Here is a 23,320-nt window from a genome sequence, read left to right as displayed (position 1 = left end):
GAAGAACACAGCCAAGAATTCGCCTATTCTCTCGTCGTTGACGCCCCTTCCGATTTGCTTCCATTTTAGTATCTCTTCTTACTCACCCTCATCTCCCCCAGAGTACTGCGCATAGCTGCGCCCTCTCGTTTCCCTCGGTAGGAGGTAGCAGAGTCGTGCTCGAAAGTGGAGAGGCCGTACGAGTGGAGATTAATGCACTTTTTCGTGTATAATGCGTGCCTCACAGAAATGTGCATGCATACAGGCTAACATAGTTTATCAGTCACCTTATTCATGTCTTAAAACCAGGCGCTGCACCTTGAGAAAGCGCTGCCACACAGTTTTGTCACTTCTCGTGTTCTCTACATTTTTACGCTGGAGCGTACATACCTAATTAAACCAGGATGCAACTTAGACAACACACTGGAGGAGACGGAGATCACACGCGCGACAGCCAACCATTTATTGACTGAAGCGATACATAGTTAGAGACCACCGAAACGTACCAAGCTTGACACCGAAACCCTATATTTGCTTTTCGAGCGTAATCTGTAATTTACTTAATAAAGCTACGAACTATCGCGTGTGCTTAAAAGAAGTGTTTCACCACAGTTTCGGTGAAAAAAGGGTTGTCAAAATATACCTCTAGGCACTATGGCACACAAGTATGTTTCTATCATTTATTTTCCAATTAACACAATCCAAGGGAGGCTTGCGATATCCTCCTTGTTCCATGTGTTCTGTATCTTGCGCCTTATTCTAACTATTCATGGAGCACAAACAAGTCCGGAAACGTACTTGAAGATTTGTGGTAAAAGAGCAGTTATTTCGCTATCGAAGAAAATGGAGTCGCATAAGATTCAGGAGAAATTTTTCTTTGAGTATTTATTAAAAACTTCCCCCATGTTGCATATTTCAGCTGGATGAATATCTTCAGATGATGCTTTGGACAAGACATCTTCACGATGAGGCATGCAGAACTGATGTATCCTTCTCCGCAGGAACTGTTGCTCACCCGCTCAATGGCAACTGTCACGTTTGTTGGAGGTTTTGATTAAAACGCCTGGTCAAGGCTGCCAAAGTGCACATTGTTGCGCTGTGGTGTGGAGTGACAAACACCTAGCCCTTGATACCAACACCACCGTACTTCAGACCGCCTCCCAGTCCTCCCCCGTATCCGAGTCCACCGCCGTAGCCGAGTCCTCCGCCGTAGCCGAGTCCTCCGCCGAATCCGGCTCCTCCACCGTAGCCTCCGAGTCCACTGTGGGCCACGATGCCACCTCCTCGCTGCACCTAATCCACATGGTGTATCGTCCTGACGACGAAGACCGGTCCGGAAACAGCTTTGGAGAAGCCGGGGCCACCACGCAATAGAGTCACGCTGCTGCCTACTCCAACTCCGCCGCCGTAACCGAGGCCACCACCGAAGCCCCCACCAAATCCGCCTCCGTAGCCGCCTCCGTAGCCGCCTCCGTAGCCTCCTATACCACCGGCCATGACGCAAACAACCAGCGTGGACCCGATGAGCGAGGTGGTCTGTAAAGAAAGTGTAGCATTCAATATATCGCCAGGTTGTCGAAAAATAGCCCTTAGTGCTTAAGAATTGTTTGTTTAGAAAATTTAGAAATGGGTTGTTGGTGCTAAGTCATTGCCTTATTACGTAGTACTATCGGAATCGAAAATTTGGGGCAGCTTCCAAACAGAGTCACTAATAAGCCTTGGCCCCAGTTTAATGGTCACCCTGAAAGATTCTAATATAGAAGAGCAAGCAACAAATTATGTTCGTCGGTCCGGAACTTAAGTATTGTTTCCAGAATAATGCCTATAGATCGGTGCTCGATGTGTTTTCAACTCAACACTATATAGTGCTTCTTTCCATCTTAGATCCTAATTCTATTGGTAGCGTCGTACGACTGTTGAGAATAAATTGCAGCTGTACCCCGAAAAAACATCTAGGTAGTCTCCTTTTCAGTGCTTGAGAACGTTTCCCAGAACTGCCTATAATTTATGTACGGGAGAACTTTCATCGCCGAGCATTCTCTATAGTTCTAACTGCTCTCAGAGAATTTCGACCGTGAGATAGAATTAGGTTCCCATTATTCCAGCATGTAGCCCGAAGGGACCAATCGCATAGTGATTCCCCACGGAAGATCATACGAGTCATACCAGAGTCTTCATGGCGATGCTGCTCAGTTCTGTGGTCTCGGAAAGGCGACGTTCTGTCTCGGGTAGGCGGCCCTTTATATACTCGTTGCCCTTTCCAGCTCGTTACCTATAAGCTACGCCGTCATGACGTATGCGCTAACGCAGGAAGTCATTTGCCGCTTCGCGATCTCCTTCCCTGGCGAACAGTTGAAACGAAAATTGCTGGCTTCCTTCCTCACGCTTGCTCAAAACTATCGAGGATATACAGGCTTGCTGAGAGCCCTACAAACCACACGGCGTTCCAGCTCTTCTCTCGTGTTTCCTAGCGGAAGTCGGTATATTTGAATACGCTGCCGCATCAACACGCAATCCTTTTTATTTCGAATTATTGCATATAAAGAATGTATATGTATATATACACGGGGTGGCCCGGTTACCTTTAGCCAAGGTTTAAAAACATACCGAGGCATTCGAAGACTACGCGACCAAATTCACTTTGCTGGTATTGTAGGGAGCAAGCCACACTGTTTTTTGTATTTTGCTTAATTGCCTAATTAATCTATATCTTTTACTCAATTTCGCAAGCGACGAAGTTGGGCGAAAAATCGCAATCAAAATATTGCAGAATGGTCCGCAAACCATCCGATTAAACAGTTTCTAACTTTCTATCTCTTGCGTATTATTTTTATCGATCACTGCAGATGACCGCGAAATCCAAAAAAAAAATATCACGGGACATGACCGCTTGCAGGCCGCGATTGCAGTGCTCTCATACGGTCCGCCTACAAACGAACAGATCATTCAGCAGGTTGTACTGACACTTAAACGGTACCAGTGCCAGCGCCTGCGTCGCTGCCCTGTCGCATTTTAAGCGACAGCCCAGCGGGCTAAAGGAGCTCTTCGTTTGTAGGCGGCACTTTTGAGAGCACTGCTGTCACGGCCCGCAAGAATGCTACGTAGTATTTTTAAACCCTGGCTAAAGTTAAAAAACTTCATATGCTCGCGGGGTTGCGAAACGCTTCATTTAGGTAGAAATTTATTTCTAGTCGTCGTTTTTTGCAGACGCTGTTCTTTGTTACTCTCAAGGTTTGGTCAAATGTAAACTTAATATCCCCGAAAGCAAAAGGATTGACAGCCACCGCCGAAGCTCAGTAGTTAGAGCACCGGACGCGTAATTCGGAGGTGATGGGTTCGGCTCTCACAGGCAGCATGTGGTTGGCTTTTCTTCTGCTTTTCTAATCAGTTATCTGTAATGCATAAGATATTCACTAATAGCCTTCATGGACCAGCCCCACATATAATGATAACAAAAAAAATATCCCCTATTTTCCATCGTTTCTCTGGCTGTTGGCTTACAAACATGCCACCTACGCGCTTGGCGCGTAATGAATCACATTCATAAATCCCACCGGCGGCATGTCGTTGTTTCTTCTTCTGCTTTTCTAATCAATTAGCTTTAAGCGATAACATATTAAGTAATGCTATAAATTGATCAACACAACAAAAAATAAATAAATTAAAAAAATTCCCCTGAGCCCCTTGGTTTCTGTGGCTGTTCGCTTTTCTCATATTTATAACGAGCCCCTCATTCCCCTTCCCTTGTTTGCTTAATTGCTTAGCGAGGGCCTCGGTTCTGGCAGCCTTGACGCCATAGGAAGCATAAGAGGGTTCTCACACAGCTTCCACCCTCGCCGTTCGATGACGTTCCACGTCACATCAGCGGTAACTCAGGACGTGCTACGTCCGCCGCTTAAGAACGTCGGTGGCGCTGGTGAACACTTCCAAGGTTAGGTTATTTGTGAACATAAATACCCCCAAAAGCAGAAGATCTGACAGCCGTCGCCGTAGCTCAGCGGTAGAGCACCGGACGCGTAATTCGGAGGTCGTGGGTTCGGATCCCACCGGCGGCATGTGGTTGTTTTTTCTGCGTTTCTAATCGATTAGCTTTAAGCGATAACATATTAAGTAATGTTATAAATTGATCAACACCACAAAAAATAAATTAATTTAAAAAATTTCCCCGTGCCCCTTGGTTTCTGCGGCTGTTGGCTTTTCTCATATTTATTCAGAAAGGGTATTTTTGACAACGAGGTTGTCCAAGTACCACTCTGGTGCGTTTCGGCTCTGATAAACGAGAGTAGGCCACAACCCAAGCAGGATTATGCAATTTTACCCTCACGTGACTTTTTTGTCTCATCCGGTGAAGAATTACGCGGTTCTTGGATTCGAACCGGGGTCCTATTACACGCTTTGTGGATTTTTTATCTCTGAGTCATTGCTGGTCTGTCTTCCACCGGACTGGGTATGGGAAAGTTATGGTAGACACCTTTGTCTTGCAGTCGGCGTAGTCAGGCTGATGATGATGATAATTTTTCAATTTGGGTAACCTTGACTTCTGTATAAGAGCCCACAAATTCCCGCATAATTCAGTTCTTACCTGTAAACTGAATGGCAAGCTTGTGGAGTGGAAATGAAAGTGGACGCTATTATTTAGGGCGAGTTATCACGTCGACGAACACAGTGGCACAAGTATTTTTTCCAAGGTGGGCGAGCAGCGCACCGCCATGTTGCCAACGTATCCCTTAACGTGCCCCGGCCTAGTCTGCGCAGGCTATGGTTTGTTAGTGTTCATAAGCCCGCGACACGTATACGAGACACGTGGCGTTCTGGCGTACGCGCAGTTCTTACCCGCAGATTGGCTGAATGCGCCAGCTCACTGCGCATGGCAAGCTAAAGCTGCTTGATGAACGACGTGTGCGCTGTGACCGTCTTGAAGAGAGCTGCCGACGCCGTTGCTGGCAGTCTTGGAAGTGCGCCAGCGTATTCTTCCTGAACACGTAAAGTGCGCATCTTCATGAGCTATATATCGGGTGCTTCAGCAAGTAGTTTCAAAATTTTACAAAAATAGGCTTGTGCGGCATAGTGTTGGCGCGCGCCACAAAACAGGTGAATTATCTTAATAAGCCGGTTGACTAATTTTTAACAATTAACGTTGAACTGTCAAAGATGGGCAACCGGTTGCAATTGGAGATTTGTTGCCGATTGTTAGTCTAGCCATATCAGTTTTTAGAATTTCGAAAGCGTGATTACCTTGGCGCTGTGGCTCGTAGAAATTAGGCTTTTTCAACCAGGTACATGCACTGGAGGTGTTGCTTTGCTTGCATGCTTTAGAAAGCACATCTGTTTTCAGACGATACAGCCTGATTTTGTCGAGTCACAGCGGCGAGGCTAACCGCATTTTCGAAATTTTAGAACAGATAAGACTATTACTAACGACCGGCTACGAATCTCTAATTGCAACCAGTTGCCGGTCTGCGATATTTAAAAAGTCAAGTATTAAAATTAGTTAATCGGCTTACTACTTAAGATCATTCGCCAGTTTTCTAGCCTGCGCAAACACTGGTAATACTATGCCGCAAAAAACTATCTTTGAAAATTTTTGGAAGTGTTCGCTGGAACACCCGATATATAGCTGATGAACATGCACATTTTCCGTGTTGAGGAAGAATACGCTGACGCACTTCCAAGACTGCTAACAGCGGTGACGGCAGCTCGCATCGAGACGGTCACAGTAAGCTGGCATATTTGGAAAGAAAGGAAGCCTTTTTAGAAAGGAACCTCAGGATTTGATAGCCGGAAACTTTCCAACAGATTCGACTCATCGTCGAAAAACATGTACGAAATCTTGTCCGAGCATAATTGCAAACTTCTTTAATATTACGCTTACCAGAATGCCTTTACGGCTACTAATTGCGGTAGAAGCTACAGCAAGAATTTCAACATTCGTCACTTTTTCATGTTTTTCAACTCCTGGAGGGCCTGTTGGTTGTTTGGAAACTAGTGGAAATGAACTGTACAATAAAATTGCAAGCAATGGCAGCTGTACAATCGTGACCTGTAGCCCCAAGCTCAAACTCATTCTTCCTGCCGCGCTGGCTCAGTGCTTACTGCGCTCGGCTGCTGGCCCGAAAGACGCGGGTTCGATCCCGGCTGCGGCGGTTGATTTTCGATGGAGGCGAAATTCTAGAGGCCCGTGTACTGTGCGATGTCAGTGCACGTTAAAGAACCCCAGACGGTTCAATTTTCTGGAGCCCTTCACTACGGCGTCCCTGATAGCCTGAGTTGTTTTGGGTCGTTAAACCCCCATAAACCATAAACCAAACTCATTCTTGTAAGGTCACGGGGTGCGCTTGCGCTAATCGCAGCGTGAGTTTGCGGTCGCGTATCTATCACGACTCAAGACGGTAGAATGATCTTTTTTTCGATATATTTTTAAAGTGTATGGCGCTTTTCCAAGAGTTGCAGAAAGGCAAGCCATTAATCACGAAAGATTCTTCAAAGCGACAGCATGAGAGCGCGTGGCCGTACTTTCCCTCAATGCGGCGAGGGTAGAAAGTGGCTTTTTTTCGCACTGGTGGTGAAACTTCGCTCGCTCGCCACAAGTGCGCGAAAAAACCATTTGCTTCTTTTCAACAGAGTAAATAATGATCGATCTCAAGAAACGGGTTCCTTTTTTCTAATGAGTATATTGCACAACAATTGCAAAAATATATTTTGGGATTTTTGTCCCAATTCTAATTTTTGCTTCACTTTCTCTTTCATTGCGCGTTGCAGCGAGACAATTATGTTCACCGCCGAAGCTGAAGATATCGACAGTGAGACCTCAAAACTCTCGGACACATTCTTTCTCCTGCTGAAAGTTGCAAACTGCACCAATGTAGACAAAGTGAGAGGAATTTGGTTCTTAAACTTTTCTGAAAATGTAAAACTTCTCTTTTAGCCATATTCTGCGCCTCAAATCTAAAGAATAAGCGAAAGTTGTCGATATGAAGCATCGTAGCTCAGCAGCTATCGTCGAGCACTAAAAGGTGCACGTACTGCAGACGGATAGTGGTTCGCTAAAATATCCATCGGATTCGGAGAGGTAGAAAAGACGGCTCTTAAGGTGTCAACAAGAGGATAATGCGAAGAACGCAAGTAAGAATTTTATTCACCCGTCCTTCACGATTTCCCCATCTTGCTTTCATTTTACTCCCTCCTCTTACTCACCCTCACCTCCCCCATAGCAATTCACCTTGTGCACCCTCTCCTTTCCCTCAGGAGACGGTAGTACAGTCGTGCGCAAAAGTGGAGAGACCATGCGAATGGGTTTTTTTGCGATTTTTGTGCCTGGCAGGAGTGCGCAGGCAAATAGACTAGGATATTTTATCAGTCACCTCACGCATGTGTTAAAAGCAGACGCTGCTCCGTGAGAAAGCGCTGGCACAAAGTTTTGTCACTTTTCGTGGTCTCTCCGCTTTTGCGCAGGGGTGTAAATATATAATTAAACCAGAACGCAACGTAGAAAACACACCGGATGGGCTGAAGCGGTGCATGCATAGTTAGAGGCCACACAAACGTGCCAAGCTAGATACCCTAGCGACTTATTTGCTGTTACGAGCTGCCGTAATAAACACTTATTACCGCGCCGCATTATCGCAAGTGCGCTTGAAAGAAGTGTTTCAGCAGAGCTTCTGTGAAAAAGAGGGGTGCCATAATACGCGTATAGTTAGCAAAGGTTCTATGGCATTGCAAGTCTGCTTGCACCATTTTTTCCAGTTAATAGCTTTCAAGTGAGGTTTACGATATCCGCTTCGTCCCATGTCTTTTGAATATTGCACCAGATTCTAACTATTCTTGGAGTACCAACAAGCCTGTAAACGTACTTGAATGTCTCTGGGAAGACCGCAGTTATTTCGTTATCGTAGAAAATTGAGTCATCTTGAAAGTAAGTGATATTCTTCATTGAGTATTTATTCCAAACATCCCGGATGTTGCATATTTCAGCAGGATGAGTATCTTCAGGCAATGCTTTGGAGCAGACACCTGAATTCACAATGAAGCATTGTAGAACTGAAGCTTCCTTCTCCGCAACAACTGTTGGTCATCCGCTCAATGGCAACTGTCACGGTTGTCGACTCCAGATTTTCATTAAAACACCTGGTCAAGGCTGCCAAAGTGCATATTGTTGCGCGGTGATGCGTAGTGACAAACACCTAGCCCTTGAGGCCGTCGCCGCCGTACTTCAGACCGCCTCCCAGTCCTCCCCCCCATCCGAGTCCACCACCGTATCCGAGCCCGCCACTGAATCCGCCGCCGAAACCGAAGCCACCGAGTCAGCTGTGGGCTACGATGCCCCCGCCCTGTTGAACTTGGTCCACATGGTTTATCGTCCTGACTAAGAATACGGGTCCTGCCCTAGCTTAGGAGAAGCCGAAATTTCAAAATTTCCTTTTCCTGACAAAGGGCTCAATGTACAAATTGATTTGACAAGGCCCAAATAATGTCCTTTACTAGTACTAACACAACGAATATTTAAGGAGTGTGAATAAATATTATAGTAGCGATGGTTTCCACAGGTATAATACGATATGAGAAAGAAAAATTTAGACGAAGGGTTTGATTTGAAGGGACATAAAAATTTACTTTGAAATGTACGAATTTTTTAACATTGCCAATTAAATGGTTAACGAATAATTTTTGCTTGCCAAAATGTTCTCGAAAAAGTTGAACGCAACTCATCCTTTTCCTCTCCAGCTCATGTTTTTCCCCTTCGTATAATCGGAAGCCAGTTTATATTTACATGGCAGCATTATTTGAACGGAAGCAGGCATATTGCTACTCACAGCAATCCAGTGGTTTGAAATGATGGCGAAATACTCATTCGAACATTTATTAGAAACCTCCTCAGAGGTTACAATGTCAGGATGAGTCTCTTCAGAACATTCTTCGACGGGGTCAGAAGTTAAACATGAAGAAAACAGCAAACATTTCCTTCTGTAAGGAACTGTGGGTGATCCGATTTGAACCACCTTATCCTGCTGCTTGTCCAAGTCTTCAATCAAAACTCCAGCAGCACGAGGCATATAAATGAACACTTAGCCCTTGATCGCAACACCGCCGTATTTCAGGCCACCTCCCAGTCCTCCGCCGTAGCCGATCCCGCCGCCATATCCGAGACCTCCGCCGAATCCCGCTCCACCGCCGTAGCCTCCAAGTCCACTGTGGGCCACGATGCCACCTCCTCGCTGCACCTGGTCCACGTGGTGTATCGTCCTGACTACGAATACGGGTCCAGAGACTGCCTTGGAGAATCCCGGTCCACCGCGGAGTAGTGTCACGCTGCTGCCTACTCCGACTCCACCTCCGTAGCCAAGGCCACCTCCGTAGCCCCCACCATAGCCGCCTCCATAGCCTCCTAGACCACCGGCCATAGCACAAGCGACCACAGCAGACCCGAGGCACAAGATAGTCTGCGGGAGATATAAAGCAACAAAAATCATTTAATAAATGAAAAAGTCCTTATCGCGCGAGATGTACACCACTGTCAAAAGTTTAGAGGCCAAGAATTTTTCTTCCGAGCCACACCTTGTGGCTCGTAATGCATCTCTAGCGTTACGAATCTCCTGAAGGTAAGGTTTCTGCTCCTGCCCCCTCCGATGGGTAGAAATCTCTATAATGATACTAAGCCCCACTACACTGCTTAGAAGGCATTTCCCGCTGACAAAGGCTTCGCCTATATCTTAAGAAAGCTTCTCCATCGTAAGGCCCCTTTGTATAGAGCACATGAATGGTATAAGGGGAAAGAAGACTATTCCGAATCAGGTGCCATCCACGAGAGAGGGTGGTTTTTCGGCGCTTCTTGAATGTCTTGCATCGGAGACTAGGCATACAAAGCGCGAACATTTTTCCCGAAATGACTACAGAGATAGTGCTGGTACTTGCTTTCATGCAAGGACAGGCACTGTCTCCCAAGACTTTCCGTCAAAGGTCTTGATGTTCTGCAGCGTAATGCTGTGAGGGTCGGTAAGTCCTCATTTGAGCGAGGTCATATGTACTCGCTTGATTCGCGGAGGTAGGTATTAGCGAATTCTTCCCTGCTGCTCTGCCTGATACTCCTGCAGGGCAAGCGTAACTCAATCAAACTTTTCAATACAAATAAGGTCAGCCACTTTTCTTTTCTAAGGCAAATATAAAAGGGGCGCATGTAATGAGAACAACCAATACTGATACGCTCCTGCACATAGGTTGGCTCTGTGCAAAGAGTGTTAAACATCAGCAGTAGAAGTGAAAGCAAATGTCATGGGGTTGTTCTTTCCACCAATTGCTTCTGCGCCCAGTCCTCTCTCCACAGTTTTACTTTCCCTGCCCAGCAAGCAAGCCCAGGAATGTGTTTATACAGTTTCAGGGTTCCATTTCCGATGCATAGTGCTGCAAGCACAAGTCCTCAATAATGCTTTGCGCACTGCTTATTTGCTTCAAAGTTAAAGTCTTGGCTCCCATCTCTAACATGGTGTGTCATATTTACAAGTTTAGGCAATATTTTTATACATCCCACCATATATTAGTATTGGGCTCTTTTCTTCGCCGTGAAACTTACCGAAAACATATGTAATAAATGGGCTCACTGAAAAATTTTCATGCTTCTGAGAAAGCATATCCTTAATTCACCATGTAACGAAGTACGCTTTGCAATGAGGCTTGAAACGGATGGCGGCATGACCGAGCTCTTTGACACCCTAGTCGAAATTTTACTTTTTTCCAATCATTCGCATCACAGATTGCTGCTCCTTGGACTGTAGCATCATCTAGTAAGAATTTAAAGTTGAACGAAAAAGGTTGTTTCGTGTTTTCTGCGTACAATTCCTTTCATCGCCTTACAGAGTTCACCAGAGTCACCAAGTTCTTGTTTTAGGTGCGACACGGGCCTCAAGATTATCGCGAATCTCCGAAACGTCAGAAATATCTTATGAGAGCATTCACCGCGAAACTTCCCCTTTCATGTGGCAAATCTCGTCGCTCTTTTCTCCGCATACGAAGCGCGATTCAACGGATAGCAGTTACACTCAAAGCGCATACCAGAGTCTTCATGGCGATGATGTAGCGGACTGTAGTCCTGGGATGCTGTGGCGATTTGGCGTGAGCTGGCGGGCGTTTATATACCGTCTCTCTTGTCAGTTCTTTCTGCATTAGTTACGCCTACATGACGTGTGCGTAACGCAGCAACTCATTTCCCTCTCCGCGAAAAATTGCCAAGATAATTGCTTACTTTCTTCTTTACTCTTGGACTACGGTGGATAAAATGCGTAGGTATGTCGAAAACTCAGCGTTCTCAACTTTCCTCGCGTACACCTTAGCGGAAGTGGGCAAGTTTCAAAAGTTTGTTCGCGTCGATCCCGTGTATACGGTTCATCATGAACGCGCAGTTCCTGTTACTTTCACGCAGAGCTTGTGTAAAGGCGTCTAAAAGACCAGAGCGAGTGTTTTCAGTATGGTTATTTTTTTAATTTGTTGTATGTATTCAACAGTCGAAGATAAAACCAATGTATACCCTAAACCACTCTCACTCAGCATCTTGCATAATGAAGGTCCAACCCCTAGGCAGGGGATGCCCATTAGTGCAGAGATCCACCAGAATAAAATGGAACTGCGCCAAGCTTTGAACTCGTTTCTCTAGTTCGGATATTTTGGGCGGAACTACAGTCAGTGCTGTTTTCATTCTATGCATCATCAACGTACTTTGTTTTCATGACTATAACTTCTGTGCTTTCGTGACTATACCTCTCTGAGTAAGAATAGTATGCGCTTGTACCGGCCAATAGCGAGGGGTTCACGGCAAAGTTGCAGCATAAATTTGAAAAATCAATAACGGCAGAAGCGATAAGGGGGCTTTGAAAGAAACGATTTTCAAAACGCGTTCATTAAACAAATGTCTCACCCCTTTATCTTGCACTCCGGGCTTTCCCGGCAGCCAGCTGTGCGGGGAAAAAATAATAAAATGCTCACGGTTTAAAAATGATGGTTTTCCGGAACGGCCGCAGTTAGCTGCATTTTCCAATGTTCTCAACTTTTTTTGAATTTGCGATACCAGACTGAAATTCCCTCTCAGTTTTAACGGCGTAAAAATAGATCAGGGCTGTAAGGGTCATCAAAAACAGAGTTGCAGTTAAAAATTATCATCCCGGTAACTAGCTGCTTTTTCAGTGAGCGCTATTCAGCAGTAATAGACCCCGCAATCTAATACCGGATTAAGCAGAGATCAATTCATAAAACCTGCATCTTATGTATCGAAAAGGCGTGACCACTCTGCGAAAGTTTTCGTTCAGAAGTGACGTCTTGCGTTATTCTCTTTTTGCACGTTCGGCTAAAGAGTGGAATGCATTGTCATGGAATGTTGTTTCATTACTAGCAAATGATGCTTTTTACTCCATTTTGCGTATGTGATTTCGATATGATTTTTGTTACGAAGATGTCCTTCCTGCTGTATGCATGAAAAAGGCGATGCAGGCAGTAAATATATAAATAAATGCTGAAGTGAAAGCGTTAAGCTATATTAAGCAATCAGCTTCATGCATGTGTTTCCTTCAGGATTAAGAAAAGCTGTGCATCCGACCGCTTAGGTGCCGAAGTCCGACATCGCAAACATATGGCTCGTATGAATAGGGAAGGAACAAACCAGCACTCGTTCAGGCCTCCTTGCTCATGTCAAACTTTCTGCTGTGTCTTTTTTGCTGCAATTGTAAAATGAGAAAGAAATCAATTATACAATCTGGAGAAAAAAATTTGAAGAAGAAAAAACACACATGCCTCCCAACTAAGCAACAGCCCCGGCTTTCTCGCTTTCATCGTCACCGAAGGTAATTATGTGAAAAGCAGCCTGACCTCCACAGCGCTTACCGGCGCCTACCCAACCATGTTTGCTAAGGAGGAACCTCCTTTTCGTACCGAAAGCCCTCGCGTTTTCCAGGAACGTTTTTTTTCCCAGGAAGCGAAGAAATACTGCGCCGTTGAACATTTGAGATACTTTCCACTTCTTAAATTCTTGATACCTAAGATATGAAGATCTTTCTAGTGCTCATATTGTAGCGTCTAAAACAAAGAAAGGCGGGCTAGTTGGTGATTAGAACTAGAATGTATGCTGGCACCGCCGAAACGAAAACAGGGACGTAGGAAATCTGTATCCTATTTGCCTCTCACCTAGACCTCTGTTTTCGTTTGCGTGATTCCAGTATACGTACTGTAGCCGCTGTGCAATATCTGCCGAGACCTGGCTGCGTGCAATATGTAATGAAAAGAACCCAGTTGATTCTCGTCGAAGCGCACGACGGTATGCTCAGATTCACCAAAAGCCAAGTATGCTCTTTACATTATCGAATCGGTTCAGACAGGGTTGATACCACGAGATTAACTTCTTATTAACAAAAAAACCCCGTACTTCTGGAGTGTTTGTCGTATAAATAACTAAATGGTTTTACATCTAGCTTGAACCAAAAATATATAAAGATAGTCTACGATGGCTGGAATAAAGCTACGACATACTCTTTGCTGTCATGTGGGACTCCCAAGAGTTTTTTTTATTTTCTCTATGTTTGAATTACATGTGGGTATTTGGGAAAAATTTTTATTATTTAGTTTATGCTCAAATGCGCATGGTTGAGTTCTGAAGGTGGTTAAGAAAGAACCGATCTAGTTTTCTGTAGCAACGTCAATTCTAGGTGATCTTTTTTTTTTTCGACAGTTAAAGAAAGTCTGCGAAATACGAAAAAAACAACAACACGCACCAATGTTGCAGAGCTGAGAAACGTGTTCGGAACAAACAATTTTACTAAAGCATAAAAGTCTCCTCGCGCGTTTCTAACGTGCACTGTACGCAGCGCAAGCACAGCTCTTTTGGTCTGCCACGCTGTGCGTCCAAGAAGTGGACGTGCCGTCTAGGGACGAGAAGTCGCAGCACATCAGCGCTGATTTCAAGAAACTTTTATTCGCGACTATTGGTAATAAAGCGCGTGCTTTGCCAGCCTTCTTAGTTCGAAGAAAAAAATTTACAAACGGAAAAGGTAAAAGCTTACAAAAAGCTGGACAACTGCTTCGATCAATACATGCCTTTCCTATGACCGATCCCTAGGCGTCGGCATAATGCTCACTGGGCTGTTGTGTGCACCCTGCGGTGGTGCGGAGGAAACCGGGAACGAAATCGGTTTGCTACAGCACAGAGTGGAGGCGTTCCGGCATCTCTCTCGCCCGACGGAAAGGTCTAAGCTAGGATAGCAGCCTTAAAAGCCACAGAAATCGCGAGGACTGAAGACGCATGTGTAACCAGTGCTTCGTTGGCTTTAACAGCGAAGGAAATGGGGTTTTTGGACGCAAGATAATGACGCCGCTGTTGCTGCCTTCAACAGTTGTAGCTTTTATCTGTTCATGTGATTGTCATGATGGTTATTTTGTTGGTTGTGCCTGATGTATACATTTTCATAGACCAAGCAATAAAGCTTCAGCTGAAAGGAAGCGCTCGTCTTTGTATTCTTCCGTCATCCCCCTATTTTTCGCGCTGTCTACAATCAAGCCTGACAATCGCCGTACTATTTGAAAACAACGGCTTGCTGTAGCGTATACCTTGAAGTGTGGGCGAAAGTACGGGAAATAAAAGTGCACGCTAATATATAGGGCAAGCTATCACGTCCAACAACACAGTGGCACAAGTGTGTGTTCCGGAGTGGGCGAGCAGCGCCCCGCCATTCTGCCATCTTATCCAGTAACGTGCCTCTAGTCTTCGCACGCTATGGTTTGTTAGGGTTCATAAGCCCGCAAGCCATAGACGAGACACGTGGCGTTCCGGCGCACGCGCAGTTGTCACCCGCGGATTCGCTGATTACGCCAGTTCACTGCGCACGCCAAGCTAAAGCTGCTTGATGAACGAAGCGTGTGCTGTGACTGTTTTGAAGAGAGCTGCCGACGCCTTTGTTGGCAGTGTTGGTAGTGCGTCAGCGTATTCGTGCTGAACACGTAAAGTGCGCATCTTCATGAGCTATATATCGGGTGTTTCAGCGACCACTTTAAAAATTTTGCAAAAATAGGCTTTTGCGGCATAGTATTAACAGTGTTGGCGGACACCACAAAACCTTGATAGCAAATCCTTGATAGCAGGAGCTGGCGGTGACTGTTGTGTTTAGTTTTCTTCTTTTGGTTTTTGACCAACGATTTTATCGCACTTTCTTCCTTTATAATTCTACGTGTTTTCGAATAAACTTCCAGTTGTTAGTCAGCGCTCGTGTCGTCTACTCTTTCTGTCCTTGTGTGTCGCGCTAAATTTTTCAAGATGTATGTTAACCAACTCGCCCAATCTGCAGTATTGTTAAACCACAAAACCGATGAATCATATTAATAAGCCGGTTGACTAATTTTTAATAATTAACTTTTCAACTGCCAAAGAGAAGCAACTGGTTTCAATTAGAGATTTGTAGCCGGTTTTTAGTAATAGCCATACCAGTTTTTAGAATTTCGAAAACGTGATTACCCTTGGCGCTGTGGCTCGTCAAAAAATGGCTTCATCATCAACATTTATTAACCTTTAAGGGTCCCGTGGGGACATTACATAAGGGGGGGGCGACTAGTTACATGCACTGGAGGAGTTGCTTTGCTTGCATTCTTTCGAAAGCACATGTGTTTTCACACGACGCAGCCAGATTTTGTCGAGTCACAGCGGCTAACCTAGTCACGTTTTCGAAATTCTAAAAACTGCTATGGCTATTACGAACGACCGGCTACGAATCTCGAATTGCAGCCAGTTGCCTACCTTTGATGTTTAAAAAGTTAACTATTAAAAATTTGCTAATCGGCTTACTACTCAAGATCACTCACCAGTTTTCTGGTGTCCGCCAACACTGGTAATGCTATGACCCAAACACCTAGGTTTGAAAATTTTTAGAAGTGTTCGCTGGAACACTCGGTATATAGCTGACGAAGATGCACACTTTTCGTGTTCAGGAAGAATACGCTGACGCACTTAAAAGACAGCTAACAGCGGCGTCGGCACCTCGCTTTGAGACGGTCATAGTGAGCTGGCATATTTAGAAAGAAAGGAAGCTTTTTTTTTTGAAGGAAACCTCCAGACATGATAGCCGAAAAAATTCAGGGGGGCACTTTGTTGACCTAAAGTGCGGTGAGGCGAAGGCCTTTAGCGCGGTGTTGCTGCTTGTGTCACTGATGTGTGGTTAAGATGTTAATTAAGTACACAATTATTTGTGAATTTTAAATGCTGGAAAAAGTGGAGGGAGTTTGGGAGGCATCCGTCTAATTCGACGCCTTTCTGCAAACACTCTCCAGCGTCCTAGCCATTAGCCATTAGCACGTAGCCATTAGCACGCTCGGCTACGGAACGGAAGGATGGTGGTTCGAAATCCATCGGGCACGAAGATTTTTTTTTTCTCGTCTGACTAGAAGAAGCGTGACATCTCTGCTGACAACATTCTGCTGGCAACCTTCTGTCGACCACGATGAGGCATTAAAGGCTTTCTCCTTAAAATTTTCGACCCGATTCAACTGATCGCCAGAAAAACATACACGAAATCTTCTCCGAGCATAATTGTAAACTTCTTTAGTATACCGCTTACCAGAATACTTTTAAGGCTACTAATTGCGGTGGAAGCTACAACTATATTTTCAACTTTCGTCACTTCTTTTCATGTTTTTCAACTTCTGGAGGGCCTTGCGGTTGTCCGGAAACTCGCGGAAATGAACTGTACAATAAAATTGCAAGCATGGGCTGCTGTACAATCATGACCTGGCGCCCCAAGCTCTAACTCATTCTTGTAAAGTTACGTGGTGCGCTTACGCCACTCGCAGCTTGAGTTTGGGGTCGTGTATCTATCCCGACTCAGGACGGTAGAATGATCTTTTTTTTTCAATATTTTTTATAAGTCACTGGTGCTTGTCCAAGAGCTGCAGAGAGGCAAGCCATTAACCGCGAAAGACTGTTCAAAGCGACAGCATTAGAACGGGTGGCACTACTTTCCTTCCATTCGGCGAGGGTAGAAAGTGGCTTTTTTAGCACTTGTGGAGATACTTCGCTCGCTTGCCACTAATGCACAAAATATCATTTGCGTCGTTTCAACGGAGTAAATAATGATCGACCTCGAGAAACGGGTTCCTTTTTGGCTGATGAGTACATTATATAACCATTGCAAAAATATTTGTGATTTTTGTCAGAATTGTAATTTTCGCTTCACTTTCCCTTTCATTGCGCGTGGCAGAGCGACAATTATGTTCCATGTCGAAGCTGAAGATCTAGAACAGTGATACGGAGAAACTCTCTTTCGGGCCTTTTTTTCTCCTGCAGAAGCTTGAAAACTGCACCAATGTAGACAAAGTGATAGAAATTTCGTTCTTAAACTTTTCTGAAAATGTAAAGCTTCTCTTACAGCCATAATCTACGCCTCAAAACTCAGGAAATAAGCGGAAGTTCTCGAAATGAAGAATCATAGCTCAGCAGCTATCGCCGAGCACCAAAATATACACGTACTGCAGACGGAGAGTGGTTCGCTAAAATAGCCATCGGATTAGGAGAGGTAGAAAAGACGGCGCTTAAGGTTCCAACCAGAGTACAATGCGAAGAACACAACTAAGAATTTTATTCTCTCGTCGTTGACGATTTCCCAAACTTGCTTTCATTTTACTCTCTCTTCTTACTCACCCACATCTCCACCATAGCATTTCACATCCTGCCATGTTACCACCGGCCGACCTCTCCTCCTTTTCCTCTCATTAAAATTGCTTTCTCTCTCTCTCACACACACACACATTGTGCGCCCTCTTCTTTCCCTCAGGAGAAGGTAGTAGAGTCGTGCGCAAAAGTAGAGAGACCGTGCGAGTGGGTATTATTGCGATTATTTTGGTGTATAGTGGAGTGCCTGGCTGAAGTGCGCAGGCAAGCAGACTAGGATATTTTATCAGTCACCTCACGCATGTGTTAAAAGCAGACGCTGCACCGTGAAAAAGCGCTGGCACAAAGTTTTGTCACTTTTCGTGGTCTCTCTACTTTTGCGCAGCGGTGTAAATATGTAATTAAACCAGAACGCAATGTAGAAAACACACCGGATTGGCTGAAGCGGTACATGCATAGATAGAATCCACAGAAACGTTCCAAGCTAGACACCCCAGTCACTTCTTTGCTGCTACGAGCTGCCGTAAAAACACTTATTACCGCGGCGCATTATCGCAAGTGCGCTTGAAAGAAGTGTTTCAGCACAGCTTCTGTGAAAAAAAGGGGGTGCCATAATGCGCCTATAGTTAGCAAAAGTACTATGGCATCTGCAAGTCGCCTTGCATCATTTTTTCCAATTAATAGTTTTCAAGTGAGGTTTACGATACCCACTTCGTCCCATGTTTTCTGAATATTGCACCAGTCTCTAACTATTCTTGGAGTGCCAACAAGCCTGTAAACGTACTTGAATGTTTCTGGGAAGACAGCAGTTGATTCGCTATCGTAGAAAACTGAGTCATCTCGAATGTAAGTGAGATTCTTCTTTGAGTATTTATTCCATTACAAACTTCCCGGATGTTGCATATTTCAGCAGTGTGAGTATCTTCAAAAGATACTTTGTAGAAGAAATCTTCGCGATCAAGCATGCAGAACTAATGTTTCCTTATCCTCAGGAACTGTTGGTTGCCCGCTCAATGGCAACTGTCACGGTTGTCCTACTCCAGAATTTAATTGAAAAGCCTGGTGAAGGCTGCCAAAGCGCATATTGTTCCGCGGTGATGCATAGTGGCAAACACCTAGCCCTTGATACCAACACTACCGTAATTCAGAACGCCTCCCAGTCCTTCCCCGCATCTAAGTCCACCGCCATAGCCGAGACCTCCACCGAATCCGGCTCCTCCACCGTAGCCTCCGAGTCCGCTGTGGGCTACGATGCCACCGCCCTGCTGAACTTGGTCCACATGGTGTATCGTCCTGACTAAGAATACGGGCCCTGCCACAGCTTTGGAGAAGACGAAATTTCAAAATTTCCCCTTCCTGATAAAGAGCTCAATGAACACTTTGATTTGACAAGGCCCAATTAATGCCCGTTTACTAGTATTAACACAACGAATATTTGATGAGTGGGTAATAAATATTATAGTAGGGATGGTTTCCCCAGGTATAATACGATATGAGAAAGAAAAATTTAGACGAAGGGTATAATTTGAAGGGACATAAAAATTGACTTTGAAATGTTCGAATTTTTTAACATTAGCATTTAAACGGTTAACCAATAATTTCTACTTGACCACATGTTCTCGAAAAAATTGAACGCAGCTCAACCTTTTCCCCTCCAGCTCATCCTTTTCCCCTTCGTATAATCGGGAGCCAGTTTATATTTACACCGCAGCGTTATTGGAACTGAAGCAGGCATATTGCTACTCACAGTAATCCAGTGGTTTGAAATGACGGCGAAATTCTCATTCAAACATTTATTAGAAAGCTCCTAAGAGGTTTGAATGTCAGGATGAGTCTCTTGAGAACATTCTTCGACAGTGTCAGAAGGTATAAATGAAGAAAACAGCAAACATTTCCTTCTCTACGGAACCATTGGTGATCTCTTTGAACCACTTCATCGAGCTGCTTGTCCGACGCCTTTAATCGAAACTCCAGCAGCGCGAGACATAGCACTGTAGACTTAGCCCTTGATAGCAATGCCGCTGTATTTCAGTCCACCTCCCAGTCCTCCTCCGTAGCCGATTCCGCCACCATAGCCGAGACCTCCGCCGAATCCCACTCCACCGCCGTAGCTCCCAAGTCCACTGTGGGCCACGATGCCACCTCCCCGCTGCACCTGGTCCACGTGATGTATCGTCCTGACTACGAATACGGGTCCGGACACTGCCTTGGAGAATCCCGGTCCACCGCGCAGTAGTGTCACGCTGCTGCCTACTCCGACTCCACCTCCGTAGCCAAGGCCACCTCCATAGCCCCCACCGTAGCCGCCTCCATAGCCTCCTAGACCACCGGCCATAGCACAAGCGACGACAGCAGACCCGAGGCACAAGATGGTCTGTGGGTGATATATAGCAACAAAAATCATTGATTCAGTGAGAAAGTCCTTATCGATCAAGATGTGCACCACTTCAAAAAATTTAGAGCCTAAGGGGTTTGCTTCGGAGCCACACCGTGTGGCTCGTAATGCATCTCCAGCGTTACGAATCTCCTGAAGATAAGAAGATTTCTGCTCCTGTCCCCTCCGATGGGTAGAAATCCCCCCCCCCCTACTGCTTAGAAAGAAACCTTTTGGGCTCTAAACTTCAGACAAAGATTGTACCTATATATGGAGAAAGCTTCTACAACGTGACGCACCCTTGTACACAGCCCTTGAGTATCATGGGAGGAAGGAAGCAAAACTTTTAAATTTAGATAAGGCAAACCACTTTGCTTTTTCAAGGCAAATATAAAAGGGGCTCCAGTAATGAGAAAAAGCAATATTTATGTGCTCTTGCACCTAGGCTGGCTGAGAGCAAAGAATATTAAACATCAGTAGTAGAAGTAGAAGCAAATGTCATGGGGTCGTTTTTTTTCGGCTCTTTCTTTTGCCCCCCGTCATTTTTGCACAGTTTTAATTTCCGTGCACAGCAAGCAAGTCCAGGAGTGTGTTTATGCTGTTACAGTGCTCCATTTCCAAAACATGATGCTGCAAGAAGAAGTTCTCACTAATGCTTTGGTCACGGCTTATATGCTTCAAGGTTAAATAAAATGTTTACGGCCATTTCTAAAGTGCTGTGTCATATTTACGAGCTTATCTATTATTTCAAAACATCCCAACATTATCTTTATTTGCGCTCGTTTCCGCCGTGAAACTTGCGAAAAGAAATGCAATAAATCGACAGCCTAAAACATTTTCGCGCCTCTGAGAAACCTTATCCTGAATGCACCATTTAATGAAGTAGACTTTGCAATGGAGCATGAAGCGGATGGCAGCGTTACCGAGCTGTTTGAAAGCCTCATCGAATTTTTACATCAAAGGTACAACAAAACACATTGTTTTTTGTCTTATGCGTACAACCTCGCAGCGCCTAACAGAGTTCCCCAGAGTCACAAAGTTCTTGTTTTGGGAGCGACACGAGCCTAAAATTTTTTCTCCAATCTCCGAAACGCCAGGAATCTCCTCTGAGAGCACTAACAGCGAAACTTTCCCCTTTCCCCTTTCAGCGCGATTCAACGGATAGCAGTTACACTCAAAGCACATACCAGAGTCTTCATGGCGATGTTGTAGTGGGCTGTAGTCCAGCGATGCTGTGGCGATTTTGCCTGAGCTGGCGGGCGTTTATATACCGTCTCCCTTGCCAGTTCTTTCTGCATTAGTTACGCCTACATGACGTGTGCGCGTAACGGAGCAACTCATTTTCCACTCCGCGATCCCATTCCTTTGCGAACAATTGCCAAGATAATTGGTTACTTTCTTCTACACTCTTGGACTGCAGTTGATGAAATATGCAGGTATGTCTAAAACGCGGCGTTCTTAAGTTTTCTCGCGTGCATCTTAGCGGAAGTGGGCAGTGGGCATGTTTCAAAAGTCTATTCGCGTCGATAGCGTGTATACGGTCCATCATGAAAGTGCTTAATTTCACGCAGAGCTTGTGTAGAGGAGTCTAAAAGACCAAAGTAGGTGTTTTGATTTTTTATTTTATAATTTGTTGCATGTATTGAACAGTACAAGATAAAACCAATGTTTACCCTAATCGACTCTCACACAGCATCTTGCATAACGAAGGTCCAACATACTGGGCAGGGGATGCCCATTAGCGCCGAAATCCACCGGAATAAAATGGAACGGAGGCCATGCTTTGAACTCGTTTATCTAGTTTGGACATTTTGGATGATGGTTTATTGGTTTGGTTTATTGGGGTTTAACGTCCCGAAGCAACTTAGGCTATGAGGGACGCCGTAGTGAAGGGCTCCGGAAATTTCGACCACCTGGGGTTCTTTAACGTACACTCGCATCGCACAGCACACGGGCCTCTAGAATTTCGCCTTCATCGAAATTCAGCCGCCGCGGCCGGGATCGAACCCGCGTCTTTCGGGTCAGCAGCCGAGCGCCGTAACCACTGAGCCACCGCGGCGGGTTATTTTGGATGAAACTACAGCGCTGTTTTCATTCCATGAATCCGCAGCCTATTTTTTTTTTCATGACTGTAACTTCCGTGGTTTCGTGACTCTAACTTTCTGAGGAGGAAGAACATGCGCTTGTACTGGCCAATAGCGGAGGGTTATTGGCAGAGTTGAAAAAAAAATGAAAAAATCAATAACCGCTGAAACGGGGCTTTGGCTGAAATAGTTTTCAACACCCGTTCATTAAACAAATGTCTCTCCCCTTTACCTTCCAATCCGTGCTTTCCCGGCAGCCAGCTCTTCGAAAAAATTAATAAAATGCTCACGGTTTAAAAATCATGCTTTTCCAAAACTGCCACGATTAGATGCTTTTTCCGTTGTGCCCAACCATTTTCGAATTTGCGATACCAGACTGAGATTCCGGTTCAGTTTTAGTGGCGTAAGAATAGATCATTGCTTTAAGGGTCATCAAAAACAGAGTTGAAATACAAAATTATCATCCCGGTAACTAGCTTGCTTTTTTTGTGAGCGCTATTGAGCGCTAATAATACCCGCAACTGCTCAAGTAAAAGCGTTAAGATATATTAAGCAAACTTTTCCTTGAGGATTCAGGAAAGCGCTGTATCCGACCGCTTAGGTGGCGAAGCTCGAAACCGCCCATTTGAATAGGGAAGGAAAAAATCAACGCTCTTTCAGGCCTCCTTTCTCACGTCGAATCTTCTGCTCTCTCTTTATTGCTGTAATTGCAAAATGAGAATGAAATCAATTACACATTTTGGAGAAACATTTCAAACAGAAAAAAAAACGCACGTGCCGCCCAACTATGCAACAGCGCCGGCTTTCTCGCTTTCATCTTCGCCGAAGGTAATTATGTTAAATGCAGCCTGACCTCCACAGCGCTCACCAGCGCCTACCCAACCATAGTCGGCCGCTAGCGAGGAACCTCCTTTTCATAGCGCAAGCCCTCGCGCTTTCCAGGAATATTCCGCATTCATTTACTACTTAAAGCGAACAGGCACTGTGCAGTTGAACATTTGAGATACTTTCCACTTCTTAAATTCTTGATAGCTAAGATATGAAGATCTCTCTAGTGATCATATTGTAGCGCCTAAAACAAAGAAAGGCGGATTAGTTGGTGATTTGAACTAGAATGGCCGCCGCGGTGGCTCAGCGGTTATGGTGCTCGGCTGCTGACCCGAAAGACGCGGGTTCGATCCCGGCCGCCGCGGCTAGAATTTCTTTGGAGGAGAAATTCTAGAGGCCCGTGTACTGTGCGATGTCAGTGCACGTTAAAGA

The 23,320-nt window shown here is 45.1% G+C and overlaps 2 protein-coding genes and 1 pseudogene across 2 annotated transcripts; all 3 read right to left on the bottom strand.

Annotated features, from left to right (window-relative positions):
• Window positions 1-1,098: 1,098 nt before the first annotated feature.
• Window positions 1,099-1,500, bottom strand: LOC149329067 (uncharacterized; annotated as a pseudogene).
• A 7,541-nt stretch (window positions 1,501-9,041) lies between these two features.
• Window positions 9,042-11,034, bottom strand: LOC149329066 (uncharacterized). Its single transcript, XM_089562072.1, has 2 exons — window positions 11,023-11,034; window positions 9,042-9,416 (listed from the first exon to the last, which is right to left on the bottom strand). Exons 1-2 carry the CDS (start codon window positions 11,032-11,034, stop codon window positions 9,042-9,044), a joined length of 387 nt encoding a protein of 128 aa, XP_089418198.1.
• An 8,567-nt stretch (window positions 11,035-19,601) lies between these two features.
• Window positions 19,602-21,175, bottom strand: LOC149329065 (uncharacterized). Its single transcript, XM_089562068.1, has 2 exons — window positions 21,164-21,175; window positions 19,602-19,976 (listed from the first exon to the last, which is right to left on the bottom strand). Exons 1-2 carry the CDS (start codon window positions 21,173-21,175, stop codon window positions 19,602-19,604), a joined length of 387 nt encoding a protein of 128 aa, XP_089418194.1.
• Between the last annotated feature and the right edge of the window lie 2,145 nt (window positions 21,176-23,320).

The sequence above is a fragment of the Amblyomma mixtum genome, chromosome 9, assembly GCF_055824585.1.
Source record: "Amblyomma mixtum isolate Tamu chromosome 9, ASM5582458v1, whole genome shotgun sequence".
Taxonomy (NCBI): domain Eukaryota; kingdom Metazoa; phylum Arthropoda; class Arachnida; order Ixodida; family Ixodidae; genus Amblyomma; species Amblyomma mixtum.
The sequence above is the reverse complement of the archived record's forward strand: the minus strand, read 5'-3'. Positions and strand labels throughout refer to the sequence as shown.